Source organism: Myotis brandtii, unplaced genomic scaffold, assembly GCF_000412655.1.
Source record: "Myotis brandtii unplaced genomic scaffold, ASM41265v1 scaffold902, whole genome shotgun sequence".
In the NCBI taxonomy this organism is placed as follows: Eukaryota; Metazoa; Chordata; class Mammalia; order Chiroptera; family Vespertilionidae; genus Myotis; species Myotis brandtii.
Window position 1 is genome coordinate 466,087 of NW_005371709.1, and position 13,632 is coordinate 479,718.

The window sequence follows — 13,632 nt, forward strand, 5'->3', positions numbered from 1 at the left end:
GCAGGCCGACGCTCTATCCACTGAGCCAAACTGGTTAGGGCCCCATTAATTTTTAGAAAGAGTGGAAGTAGCGGTAGAAATAGCAATGTGTGAGAGACTTATTGGTTGGTTGCCTCTCACACATACCTGACCTGGGCCGGGGATCGAACCTGCAACCCACTTATGTGCCCTTGACTGGGAATCGAACCCAAGACCCTTCAGTGAGTGAGCCAGCACTATAACCATGGAGGTCAATGCTCTGACCACTTAGCACACTGGTCATGGCTGTTTGATCTCAGTCTTTTTTTTTTTTTAAATATATTTTATTGATTTTTTACAGAGAGGAAGGTAGAGGGATAGAGAGTTAGAAACATCGATGAGAGAGAAACATCCATCAGCTGCCTCCTGCACACCCCCTACTGGGGATGTGCCCGCAACCAAGGTACATGCCCTTGACTGGAATTGAACCTGGGACCCTTCAGTCCGCAGGCTGTCGCTCTATCCACTGAGCCAAACCAGTTAGGGCTGATCTCAGTCTTGAAGATTAAAAGTTATTTAGGCAAAGGAAGAGTTAGGTGAAGGCTATTTTAGGCAGTGGGAATAGCATGTACAAAAGCATTGAAAGGAGAGTGAGCAAAGCCCATATGAGGAGCTACTAATATTTTAGTGACATTGCAAACAGGTCTTTGTGGCAGTGGAGTAGGCTTAGATGAAGCTGGGGTAACAGGAGTTATATCAGGAAGGACCTGACAGTCTGAACTAAAGAGCTTAGACTTGACTCTGAAATTGATAGCAATCAGAAGCTATTGAATAGTCTTATGCAGGGCAATAACTAGCTCTGTGTTCAGGAAGGGCAAAGCTAGAGGCAGTTAGGAAGATATAGAAAGAAACGATGAGGACATGAAATAATCTAAAGCTAGAGAGCGAGGTTGGATTTGAGATATTTAGTACATAGAATTAACAGAAATTAATGATAGTTAAGAGGAGTGTGTGAAGTGGGGGGACTGGCTCCTAGTTTCCGGCCAGATGGATAGGGTGCTGTTCACTTACGATGCCAGGAGCCTGCTGGAGGGGCTGGAGAACAAATCCAATGAGATTGTAAATAGAGGAATTGGGCAGAAGCCACATAGGAATGAACTGGGAAGTCTCATGTATCCTAACCCCACCCCACCCCCCACCCCATGCCAACATCCCACAACAACCACAGTGCAACAACAAAACCAAGAAACTGACATTAGTACAATCCATAGATACAGATTTGAGATTCATATTTCACCAGTTTTATATGTACTCGTGTGTGAGTGTGTGTGTGTGTATAACTATGTAAGAACTTGTCTTTTCATCTTTTTAATAGGATCCTTCACAAAGCAAAAGTTTTTAATTTTATAGAGTTCAATTTATTGTTTTTCTTCTATGGATCTTGCTTTTTGTGTCAAGACTAAGAAAATATTGCCTAGTCCAAAGTCCCCCAAATTTTCTCCTATGTTCTTTCTAGAAGTTTTATAGTTTTACATTTAAGTCCATGTTACTTTGAGTTAATTTTTATTTAAGGTGTGAAATTTAGGTTAAACTTCATTTTCTTTTTAATATTTTATTGATTTTTTATAGAGAAGAAGGGAGAGGAATAGAGAGTCAGAAACATCGATGAGAGAGATCGATCAGCTGCCTCCTGCACACCCCCCACTGGGGATGTGCCCACAACCAAGGCACATGCCCTTGCCCGGAATCGAACCCGGGACCCTTCAGTCCCCAGGCCGACGCTCTATCCACTGAACCAAACCTGTTCGGCTAAACTTCATTTTCTTGCCAGTGGATTTCCATTTACAGAAAAAGCTGTTCCTCCTCCATTGAATTTATTTTGCTCCTTTGTCAAAAATTCATTGGGCATATTCATATAGATTTATTTCTTAGTTCTCTGTTCTGTTCCATTGATCTATGAGTTTATCCCACTACCAATACCACTCTCTTGATTACTACCTCTATGTAGTATGCCTTGACATGAGGAAGAATAACTCCCCCACTTTATTTTTCTTTTTCAAAATTTCTTGGGTATTTTAGGACCTTGCCCTTCCCACATAAATGTTAGAAAAAGCTTGTCTATGTAAAAAATTATTTGCCCATATAGATGTGAGTTTATTTCTTGGCTCTCAATTCTGCTTCATTGGTCTGTGTGTCTGTTTTATGGCCAATACCATACTGTTTTGATTATTGTCACTTTGTAGTATAATTTGAAGCCATCAAGATCTTGATGACTTGTGTCTTTTCTCCTTATCATTGTTGCCCTCTTAACAGCTGTGGCTGAGATAAAGCTGAAGTGCAACAGAATTTCAATCCCCACAGGATTGTTTTGAGGGTCTAATAAGGAATACAGTCAAAAGTACTTTGTACATGGTAGATATCCATATGCATGAGTATTAATCATTTTTGTTATTATTATGTTTTAAAACATTATTGTTGCTGCCTAGTCTCCCCTCATGTGCTCTGAGTCTCTCTGGTTTTTATAGAGATTTATCAATTTTATTGATTTTTTTAAAGAACTAGCTTTTTGTTTCATTTTTTTCTATAGTTTTCTGTTTTTCAGTTACTTACCTTTTTCCCCCTTTCCAAGTGCTAATCCTTTATTCTCTTCGCAGGTTCCCACTCCATCTACAAGGCCAAGGATTTTCACACCCCAGTCATCACTAGTGATGCCCTTGGCACCTTCCCATTCTGGCCCTTATCAAGGCTCCAGAATGCAGAATATAAGAGACTACAGGGTACCTGAGCCCCAGATTGCCCAGCCTTTGCCCCAGGGCCCTGGGGTAATGCCTGGTGAGTGAGTGATCCGTCTGGGTAGAACATAGAAGAAAACAATTGGCATGGTCAGCGTGGAATGAGAGGTAGTGTGTCTATATAGTGAGAGGAGCTTGGAATTTGACGTCAGAATTCCCAGTACTGTCACTTACTGGCTTTGTACCTGCGGGCAATATGCTTAGCAATATACTGTTTCTTTTGAAGAGTAAGAGTAGTTGTTACGTTGTTCATTTCAACCCCACAGGATTGTTTTGAGGGTCTAAGAAGGAATACAGTCAAAAGTACTTTGTACATGGTAGATATCCATATGCATGAGTATTAATCATTTTTGTTATTATTATGTTTTAAAACATTATTGTTGCTGCCTAGTCTCCCCTCATGTGCTCTGAGTCTCTCTGGTTTTTATAGAGATTTATCAATTTTATTGATTTTTTTAAAGAACTAGCTTTTTGTTTCATTTTTTTCTATAGTTTTCTGTTTTTCAGTTACGTACCTTTTTCCCCCTTTCCAAGTGCTAATCCTTTATTCTCTTCGCAGGTTCCCACTCCATCTACAAGGCCAAGGATTTTCATACCCCAGTCATCACTAGTGATGCCCTTGGCACCTTCCCATTCTGGCCCTTATCAAGGCTCCAGAATGCAGAATATAAGAGACTACAGGGTACCTGAGCCCCAGATTGCCCAGCCTTTGCCCCAGGGCCCTGGGGTAATGCCTGGTGAGTGAGTGATCCGTCTGGGTAGAACATAGAAGAAAACAATTGGCATGGTCAGCGTGGAATGAGAGGTAGTGTGTCTATATAGTGAGAGGAGCTTGGAATTTGACGTCAGAATTCCCAGTACTGTCACTTACTGGCTTTGTACCTGCGGGCAATATGCTTAGCAATATACTGTTTCTTTTGAAGAGTAAGAGTAGTTGTTACGTTGTTCATTTCAACCCCACAGGATTGTTTTGAGGGTCTAAGAAGGAATACAGTCAAAAGTACTTTGTACATGGTAGATATCCATATGCATGAGTATTAATCATTTTTGTTATTATTATGTTTTAAAACATTATTGTTGCTGCCTAGTCTCCCCTCATGTGCTCTGAGTCTCTCTGGTTTTTATAGAGATTTATCAATTTTATTGATTTTTTTAAAGAACTAGCTTTTTGTTTCATTTTTTTCTATAGTTTTCTGTTTTTCAGTTACGTACCTTTTTCCCCCTTTCCAAGTGCTAATCCTTTATTCTCTTCGCAGGTTCCCACTCCATCTACAAGGCCAAGGATTTTCATACCCCAGTCATTCTCTTGGCTCTCAATTCTGCTTCATTGGTCTATGTGTCTGTTTTATGGCCAATACCATACTGTTTTGATTGCTTCATTGGTCTGTGTGTCTGTTTTATGGCCAATACCATACTGTTTTGATTATTGTCACTTTGTAGTATAATTTGAAGCCATCAAGATCTTGATGACTTGTGTCTTTTCTCCTTATCATTGTTGCCCTCTTAACAGCTGTGGCTGAGATAAAGCTGAAGTGCAACAGAATTTCAATCCCCACAGGATTGTTTTGAGGGTCTAAGAAGGAATACAGTCAAAAGTACTTTGTACATGGTAGATATCCATATGCATGAGTATTAATCATTTTTGTTATTATTATGTTTTAAAACATTATTGTTGCTGCCTAGTCTCCCCTCATGTGCTCTGAGTCTCTCTGGTTTTTATAGAGATTTATCAATTTTATTGATTTTTTTAAAGAACTAGCTTTTTGTTTCATTTTTTTCTATAGTTTTCTGTTTTTCAGTTACTTACCTTTTTCCCCCTTTCCAAGTGCTAATCCTTTATTCTCTTCGCAGGTTCCCACTCCATCTACAAGGCCAAGGATTTTCATACCCCAGTCATCACTAGTGATGCCCTTGGCACCTTCCCATTCTGGCCCTTATCAAGGCTCCAGAATGCAGAATATAAGAGACTACAGGGTACCTGAGCCCCAGATTGCCCAGCCTTTGCCCCAGGGCCCTGGGGTAATGCCTGGTGAGTGAGTGATCCGTCTGGGTAGAACATAGAAGAAAACAATTGGCATGGTCAGCGTGGAATGAGAGGTAGTGTGTCTATATAGTGAGAGGAGCTTGGAATTTGACGTCAGAATTCCCAGTACTGTCACTTACTGGCTTTGTACCTGCGGGCAATATGCTTAGCAATATACTGTTTCTTTTGAAGAGTAAGAGTAGTTGTTACGTTGTTCATTTCAACCCCACAGGATTGTTTTGAGGGTCTAAGAAGGAATACAGTCAAAAGTACTTTGTACATGGTAGATATCCATATGCATGAGTATTAATCATTTTTGTTATTATTATGTTTTAAAACATTATTGTTGCTGCCTAGTCTCCCCTCATGTGCTCTGAGTCTCTCTGGTTTTTATAGAGATTTATCAATTTTATTGATTTTTTTAAAGAACTAGCTTTTTGTTTCATTTTTTTCTATAGTTTTCTGTTTTTCAGTTACGTACCTTTTTCCCCCTTTCCAAGTGCTAATCCTTTATTCTCTTCGCAGGTTCCCACTCCATCTACAAGGCCAAGGATTTTCATACCCCAGTCATCACTAGTGATGCCCTTGGCACCTTCCCATTCTGGCCCTTATCAAGGCTCCAGAATGCAGAATATAAGAGACTACAGGGTACCTGAGCCCCAGATTGCCCAGCCTTTGCCCCAGGGCCCTGGGGTAATGCCTGGTGAGTGAGTGATCCGTCTGGGTAGAACATAGAAGAAAACAATTGGCATGGTCAGCGTGGAATGAGAGGTAGTGTGTCTATATAGTGAGAGGAGCTTGGAATTTGACGTCAGAATTCCCAGTACTGTCACTTACTGGCTTTGTACCTGCGGGCAATATGCTTAGCAATATACTGTTTCTTTTGAAGAGTAAGAGTAGTTGTTACGTTGTTCATTTCAACCCCACAGGATTGTTTTGAGGGTCTAAGAAGGAATACAGTCAAAAGTACTTTGTACATGGTAGATATCCATATGCATGAGTATTAATCATTTTTGTTATTATTATGTTTTAAAACATTATTGTTGCTGCCTAGTCTCCCCTCATGTGCTCTGAGTCTCTCTCAAATTGAAATTCTGTTGCACTTCAGCTTTATCTCAGCCACAGGTGTTAAGAGGGCAAAGGGCGCAAGCTCCTAACCTCATGGGATTCCCTGGAACATGGCCTCTTCCTGGTCCCCCTCCACCCATGGCACCCTCAGGCATCATGCAGCCTGACTCTGCCCCCCTGCCTGAGACTGCTCGACTGCTTCCTTTTCTTCCGATGAGACCACCAGTTCTCAGCCCTGTGAGCTCCCAGCCCCCAGGCCCTCCTGTCAGCTTCCCTGCAGCACACCCTCCAGGAGGACCAGGCGCTGCATGCTCTAGCACCATTCAAACCACTGGCATCTTGACTCCTCACCCAGGTCAGTCTTCTCTCCATGGCTTTCTTTTTCTCAGCCATTGCCTCCCTCCCCTCTCCACCCCTCCCACTACCACCTTAGGAATCTCTTCCTCAAACCAATGAACTGGGGCTCCTTTGGTTGGAGCATGTCAACTGAGAGTATAACTGGTCTTCAGAGGGAGGTGAGGTGGACTCCAACTAAAATCATTTTGATGGTCTTCAGACTAAACATTTCCAATGTTCCTGACCATGCCCCGAAATACTTCTGTCTGTGTATTATACAGGACCTCAAGATTCCTTAAAAAATGCTCCAGCTCCCAGGGCAAACCTCCAGAGGAGACAGGTCAGTGCACCTCCTTACCCACCCCTCATACATTTACCAGGGAGTGATCCACATTTTAGTTCCTTACAGAATTCAGCCCAGTCCTTCCCATTCTCAGGCATGCATTCTGCCCTCTCTTTTCCCACTCACTCTTCTTCCCTCAGCCCCCTCCTCTTTCCTGCTTACATTGTACACCAGTCTTCCCACTTCCTGGTTTCCCACTCCCTATTCTGTCCACTGTTCACTCATAATGTCTACCACTCTCTCACATGAAGGCCTAGGGTGTCTCACAGCTTAGACTCAGGTGCCTCTCTTTCTCTCTCTTTAGTTGCCAGAGACATTTATGTCCTCAGCACCAATTACTGCTCCAGTTATGAACCTCACCTCTGAGCCTCGAGGGGTCTTTTCCTCACAGCCCCCTGTCCCTGGTGTGGGTCATGCTCCCCCTGGAGCACCAGGAGAACTCGGCCTGCAGGTGACGACGTGTTCCCCTCCCTTCTCCCAGCCTCCTTGGGTATAGAAAAGCAGGGAGTGCCCTGGCCGGTGCGGCTCAGTTGGTTGGGCATCATCCCACGCACCAAAAGGTTGCCAGCTCGATTCCTGATCAGGGCACATGCCCAGTTGTGGGCTCGATCCCCAGTAGGGGGCACGCAGGAGGCAGCCGATCGATGTTCCACTATCACATTGATGTTTCTTTACCTCTCCCATCCTCTCTAAAAATTAATTTTAAAAATCTTTTTTAAAAAAGAAAAAGGAAAGCAGGAGCTTGGTAGATGGGCCTCATTCCTAAAGGTAGAGTCAGACTATGAGCTGGGGAATGGGGAGGGGCAGGCACCAAATGTCCTTACTGTAGAGGGTGCCCCCTACCCAACTCTGCTGTGCTCCAGTGAGAACAGTGTGGTGCCGAGTCACTGAGGACTAGACCTTAGGAAAGCTACGGGAAAGACAGCTTGCCCATCTGTCCTCTCTCCGCTTCTTCCTCAGCAATGGCCACCAGAGAAGGTGTACAGGAAGGAGCTGCCCCCAGAGCATCAGTCCTTGAAAACCAGCTTTGAGGCACTTCTACAACGTTGCTCCCAGTCTGCCACGGACTTAGTAAGTCTGAACCTTCCCCACGATGCCCTCCTCATACCCTTAGCTGGTTCTGGGACCCCTGAGCTCTAGAGCAGTTCTTTGTGTGATCAGCTCTTTTCTCACTGTCCCTTGACATTGTATGCTTATTTGATCTCCATGCAGGGGATTGGGGGCGGGGAGGGGGGGGCGGACACTTGTCTGGTCTGAAGTCCAGCTCCTTGGCAGCAGGACACAGTAGCATCGGGACTAAACCCTTGGAAAGGCAGCAGGAAGTACTCAAACGAGAGTGAAACCAGGAGTAAGGAAGCTTGCCATGCATTCACTGGCTGTGTCAGCTTGAGCAAGTCACTTACCCTCTTTGGGCTTCCATTTCCTCCTTCAAAATGAAAGAAGTAGCCTTTAGCCATTCTGGCTCTAATCTACTGTGATTCTTTATAGTCCTGTGTAGTGTGAGGTGTAGGGGCTAGATAGAATCAGAATCCATTTTCCTCCCTGTAGAAGACAAAACGGAAGCTGGATGAGGCAGCCCAACGCCTAGAATGTCTATATGAGAAGCTCTGTGAGGGGACAGTAAGTACACTTAGTGTGCTCCTCTGCCTCCTGCCCTTCCACCATCACCCATGGCCAAAGGGAGCTCCAGTGTCCTCTGTCCTCTCCCCTTAGGTCTCACTGACCTGGGTTCCCACAAAATACATCCACGTTGCCTGGACTGTGCTCCAGAATTCAGTCCTCTCTTATCCTTTCCATGCCTCCAGGGTAGGGGCTGGTGTGGGCTTACTAACCGAAGGGCCAATCCCTCCACAGCTCTCGCCTCAAGTCCTGGCTGGGCTCCACGAGGTTGCCCGATGTGTGGACACAGGAAGCTTTGAGCAGGGCCTTGCAGTGCATGCCCAAGTGGTGGGCTGCAGCCGCTTCAGCGAGGTCTCCAGCTTCATGCCCATCCTGAAGGCTGTCCTCACCATTGCTCATAAGCTGCACGTCTAAGCCAGGCAGCCTCTCTTACCAGGAGGTCACTGCTGCTGTTACTTAACTGTTCTCCCTGCGGAAAAGGGAATTTCAGAATAGATTCTGTTTGTGTTTCCCAGCCCTCATTCTTGTTGCCGGGTATATGATGCTGTAGGCTTGGCTCCAAACTGGCAGAGTGCCTGCTTTCTATCCTGTGTGCCTGGCCCTCGATCTGTCCAAGGCTTGTTCAGCCTCTGAGGCAGAGCATAGGGCCAATTCTGTACTTCCCCTAATACTGTTCTCTGGGGCAGGACGTGGGGCAGGGTATCTTCTCCCTAGGGATGTTCTGTGTAAGTGGCTTCTAAGAGGATGAACAGGATCCAAGTCTACCTCTGCTCTACCCATCTTTTGGGTCTTTTGTTTTTCTCCTTCTGTGGGTTATGAGCCTAATCTTACCTTCTCCTGGCCTCTGACTTCATATTCCCAGGTCCGTATTTCTCTGAGCCCCAGTGGCTGGAGTAGAGTTGGCTGTTCATCCTCTGAACAAGTCATAGACATGAGGGATGGGTACTGAGCAGAACCAAGAGAAGGAACGTTGGCCCTTTTCTAAAGGAACATCTCATCTGCCAGCATTATTCAGGGTGGGTGAGGTTAGGTGGAAGGGGTGCACCGCCTTTTGCTGGGAGCTATCTTGGCCTTGAGATAGAAGCAGAGGGACCACCGCCTATGGGAAATGGCCCCTCACTTGACCTGAGCCCTGGTCCAAGGAGGGCTAGACCATTCATTCTATATGAGCCCAGCTCTGGAATAGGAGCCATATTAACAAAAGCCTCTCTTTTTAGCACTGCTCCTCGAGGGTGGGAGGCCCTCTCTCCCTCAGCCTCCACATGTCTCAGGGCTGCCTTCTCTGGCTGCACGTCCATGGTCGGATGCTGCATTTGAACCACTGATGTGCTTAAGGTGCAATAAAGCTGCCTTGATTTGGTTTCCTCCGTCATCTCCCAATAATTGTCTCCTGGGTCCTATTTTGTTCTTACCTCTCTTCCTAGTCCTCTGTTCCTGCACCTCAATAAAGCAGGGGAGAGGCTTTGGGTCAGCTGGGGAATCAAGAGAATTGAAGAAAGGAGGTGTCACTGAAATACTCTCCTTGCAGCATTTGTGGCCACTCTGCTGTGTGTGTGCGCGCGCACATGTGTGCATGTGTGTATCTCCATGCGTGCCTGACCATCAGCTCCAGGGTTTTCCCCACACCACTTCAGGGCTGAGCTCAGCTGCACAAAGGGACTGGGTGTGAAGCCAGGGGGGACTATCTCTAATCCTGTTGTAGATCCCATCATGTCTGCGGGCTAGATGTGTGTGTTTGGGAGGAAGGGATTGTTAGGCAGTATTTGTTTGTAAAGCCACTTGCTCTTCAGATAATACTTGCACTAACTTCTATTGATGAAGCAGTGTGAGCCCCAGCAAAGTTCTTTCCCAAAGTGTCTTTGAAGCCAAGAGCCCATTGAAGGGAAGAAAGGCCGGGAGAGGGGATTAGTTTGTTCAGCAGCTGTGAATTTCAGTGGGAGGTTGATGAACTCCGAGGTCTTTGTTTAAATTAAAGAGGGAGGGGGAGGGAGCCACTGTTGGAGCGAGAGCCCCACTTGGGGCCCTGAACTAACACAAGGAGAAGTCTGAGCTGCAGGGAGCTGTGTACTGACTGCGAGGACTTTTCCCAAACACTTTCGGAAGAGGTGTTGTGAGAAGAGAAGGGGGCGGAGTGGGGGATTAGCATGTGAAATGAAGTTTTCATTGACTCCAGTGGGGGTAGAAAGCTATTTTAATGGCATTTTGTTCTCTTATTTTCTCTTCTTGAGCTCTTTAGAGGTATTGTTTTGCTAAGGCAGGCTTTCTTCCCCCTTCTTTCCAGTCTGTGGATTGCCTCTATGGGAGCCAACATAAATATTTCTCCTCCAGGAATGCGGGTTAATTAAAAGGAAATGAATGAGTGGAAGCATCCAATCCAGACCCACAATAGGCGAGTGCCCTGTCCTGCCCTCCCCTCCCACCACCACCAGCACCACCAGCGCTGAGCGTGACCCTGTCTCTGTCTCTGCCCTAACCTGCTGCTAAGGCCAATTGAGGCTCAGATTCTTTTCAAGAAAAGAAAGCCCTGCCTGTGTGTAGGCTTTCAGGCCAGGGACAGGAAGGAGACAGTGTTTTACACCACCTCCACCCCCCACCCCCAGAGTCCTTGTCACTTCTCAGGACCTCCCTCTGTTTCTGTCCTAAAGAGCACACAAGAGAGAAGGGGCCTGGGTTTCACTACCACCCCATGGTAACTTACTAGCTGATGGAACAAGCCAGACAGCGTTCTCAGCGTCAGCTTAAATCTATAAAACAGAAGGTTTGACTAGCTGACTGGAAGGTGTTTTCCCAAGCAGCCATTCTGGAGTTGTCCACGTTTGTAAGGGGAACACAGCCCTGGTGATTGAGTCTAAGAGAGAATCTAAACTCCATGAATGCAGGGAGAGCAATGTAGTGTTTACCACTCTGTTTCCACTCTGGTGTTTGTTGATGAATGAATGGATAATGCAAAAAGCGTGTGTGTAGCGGGGGGCGGGGAGAGAAGCAATACAAATGTAAGGTAACTCAGCAATGTTCTCTTTATAGAACTTGAATGTATCTGGTATCAAATATATCCATTTGGGAATACAAACAACCTGTGAAAGAACTTCCTGGCAGTATGACATGTTTTGAGTATTGACCTGAAGTTATCAAAGATGAAGTACAAAAGTTCTCCTACTTTTATGCTGGAGACTCCCCTGGAGAATGCGGCTTTCCTTTACAACATCGTGCTTTTTTAGATTTTGTAGTTGCCTTGCCAGGTTTCTTACTGTACACTATCAGATACTCCGCCACGTGGGACAGCCAGGTTGGTATATGCTGCTGCTTGATGAAGGAAGAAGGGCAAGTTGGGAGACTCAAGAGACCCAGATCAAAGCTGAGGGAAGAAGCAAAGGCGTTTTGCTGGTGGAGCTGGGAATACAGCACTAGGGAACCCTGAAGGGAAGTGTGTCCCCTATAAGGAAGGAGGGAGAACCGCTCTTCTCATAAGTGTTAGGACCAGAAGAGGTATAGGAATGAGGCCAGGGCCTTGGGGTCTGATCTGGCCACTGTCTCAGTTTGGAATACGGGAGCCCTTCCACTCACAGGTTGGCCCCTAGAGCCTTGGCCCCTGTTACCTACTTGGGGCCACACCATCTCTGTGCTTTCTCCTGCTCTGGGAGAAGCGGGATGAGGTTGTCTAGCATCTGACCAGTTCTGCTCCCAAAGAGCAGACCCACGGCCGGCCTAAAGGAAGAGAGTTGGCTGGGAAGCTCCTGGGGCTGCAGAGTGACAGTCGGGGATTGGCTCTTCCCTTCCCATAGCCCTCTTTCCTAAGCAAGTCCCTGCTGTCCTGCTTCTGGGACAAGAACTAGGAGACTCAAGCACCTCAGCAGCATGCTCTCACTACTGAGTGAACGTATTAGTGGAAGATTTATGTGGCTGATTGACTAATCCTTGGCAGATTAGCTTCAGGCCAGAATAACTATAGGGCATAGGCCATCAGGGAAGTGAGGCTCTACAGAGGATGCTATTCTGGCAAGGTGGGACCAAAGGGAGGGCCTAGAGCAGTGATGGCGAACCTTTTGAGCTCGGCGTGTCAGCATTTTGAAAAACCCTAACTTAACTCTGGTGCCGTGTCACATATAGAAATTTTTTGATATTTGCAACCATAGTAAAACAAAGATTTATATTTTTGATATTTATTTTATATATTTAAATGCCATTTAACAAAGAAAAATCAACCAAAAAGTGAGTTCGCGTGTCACTTTTGACACGCGTGTCATAGGTTCGCCATCACTGGCCTAGAGGTTGTATCTTCCACCGGCCTTCCTCTGTGTCCCCAAGAATAAGTTCAATCCCTGGAAAAAAGGGCACATATCACAGCGACTGCAATAAATCAAAAATCCAAGGTACTGAACTTCCTATTAGTTCTAGTTTCATGGCAGAAAGTTTACTTATTAAAGGAAGGTATCCAAGGCCCTGAATCCTGCCTGTTTGAGAACCAGGTTAGTGAAAAGGAAGGGTCCCAGCTCCTCCTTTCTTATTCCTGCCTTTAGAGGTGCACACCCTAATGGGAAACTGGCTTTATGGAGCTCAGTCTTGGCTCGGAGGAACACGGATCCTGTGGGGAAGAAGAGGTAGAGATGGTTGCTAGGGGGCAATGGGTTAGGGGCAGGGAGGGTAACTTAAAGGGTAGGAAATGACTGGCCATCTGACCTTACATAGCTCCTAGACCTTGTGGGTATGTGTCTGGAGCACCTTGGTGATTGTCAGGAAGTCATTGTCCCACCGGAAAAGTCCATTAGACACGGAGTCACAGGATGAGGAGCACCCTGGGTTTTCAGCAGGCAGCACGCTAGGGTACCCACTTTCCCCATCTTCAACCCTTGCCTCATGAACCGGTCCCCCAACACATGCTTTTCCTGGTCAGTTTTCTCACAGTTTCTCTTTAGGGAAAGGGGGTAAGGGAGAAGGGGAGAGAAAGCATTAGAGATTCCTGGGGAGTGGCTCTGCAGAAGGAAGATGTAGCTGTGATAGAGACCTGGCAGAAAAGGGGACGGGGCGCAAAATGGACAAGAGAGAAGCCAAGGCCCCCCCCACCCCCACCCCTAAGGCTCCATAGGCTAGGTCCAGCGTTAGGGCAACTAGGACGGGGAGGAGGACCATCTATTCTCATCCTCATCCAAAGAAGATCAATAGCTCAAACCTCAGAAAGTTCTCAGAGTAAGTGTGGGCCGTGAGGACCCTTCAGACAGCTCCCAGAGAGTGCCCCGGAAATGGGAAAACAGGGTGGAAAGTGACATCCCCGGAGATGGCAGCGTCTCTCTCGGGATCCCTGGGCTTGCGAGTGCGGGATCCGCATCTCTAGGTTCCTCTATTACTGGGGTCTCTAAAAGAAGCCGAGGACAAATGGGGAAAGGAGCGGGAGAGGAGACCCTTAGGGTTTTCTCGCGGGTTTGTGCGCAGCGCCCCCCCGCGGCCGCTCCGCGCGGCTGCAGAAGTACTTGGTGACGCGCCGGCGGCACTGCTCG

The 13,632-nt window shown here is 46.4% G+C and overlaps 2 protein-coding genes across 4 annotated transcripts in view; one reads left to right on the plus strand and one right to left on the minus strand.

Annotated features, from left to right (window-relative positions):
• Positions 1-9,507, plus strand: part of SEC31B (SEC31 homolog B, COPII coat complex component) — a 32,231-nt gene extending 22,724 nt beyond the window's left edge. For all 3 annotated transcript variants that reach the window (XM_014532719.1, XM_005885352.2, XM_005885353.2), the window contains 7 exons: positions 2,613-2,790; positions 5,882-6,196; positions 6,459-6,517; positions 6,825-6,971; positions 7,481-7,591; positions 8,069-8,140; positions 8,375-9,507. In XM_014532719.1, the coding sequence (XP_014388205.1) occupies positions 2,613-2,790; positions 5,882-6,196; positions 6,459-6,517; positions 6,825-6,971; positions 7,481-7,591; positions 8,069-8,140; positions 8,375-8,554 (1,062 nt within the window). In that variant the 3' untranslated portion in view covers positions 8,555-9,507. The remainder of the gene's footprint in view (positions 1-2,612; positions 2,791-5,881; positions 6,197-6,458; positions 6,518-6,824; positions 6,972-7,480; positions 7,592-8,068; positions 8,141-8,374) is intronic.
• Positions 9,508-12,694: 3,187 nt separating this feature from the next.
• WNT8B (wingless-type MMTV integration site family, member 8B) overlaps positions 12,695-13,632 on the minus strand; it is an 18,870-nt gene continuing 17,932 nt past the window's right edge. The window contains exon 7 of the mRNA XM_014532624.1: positions 12,695-12,722. Coding sequence (XP_014388110.1) covers positions 12,695-12,722 — 28 coding nt within the window. The remainder of the gene's footprint in view (positions 12,723-13,632) is intronic.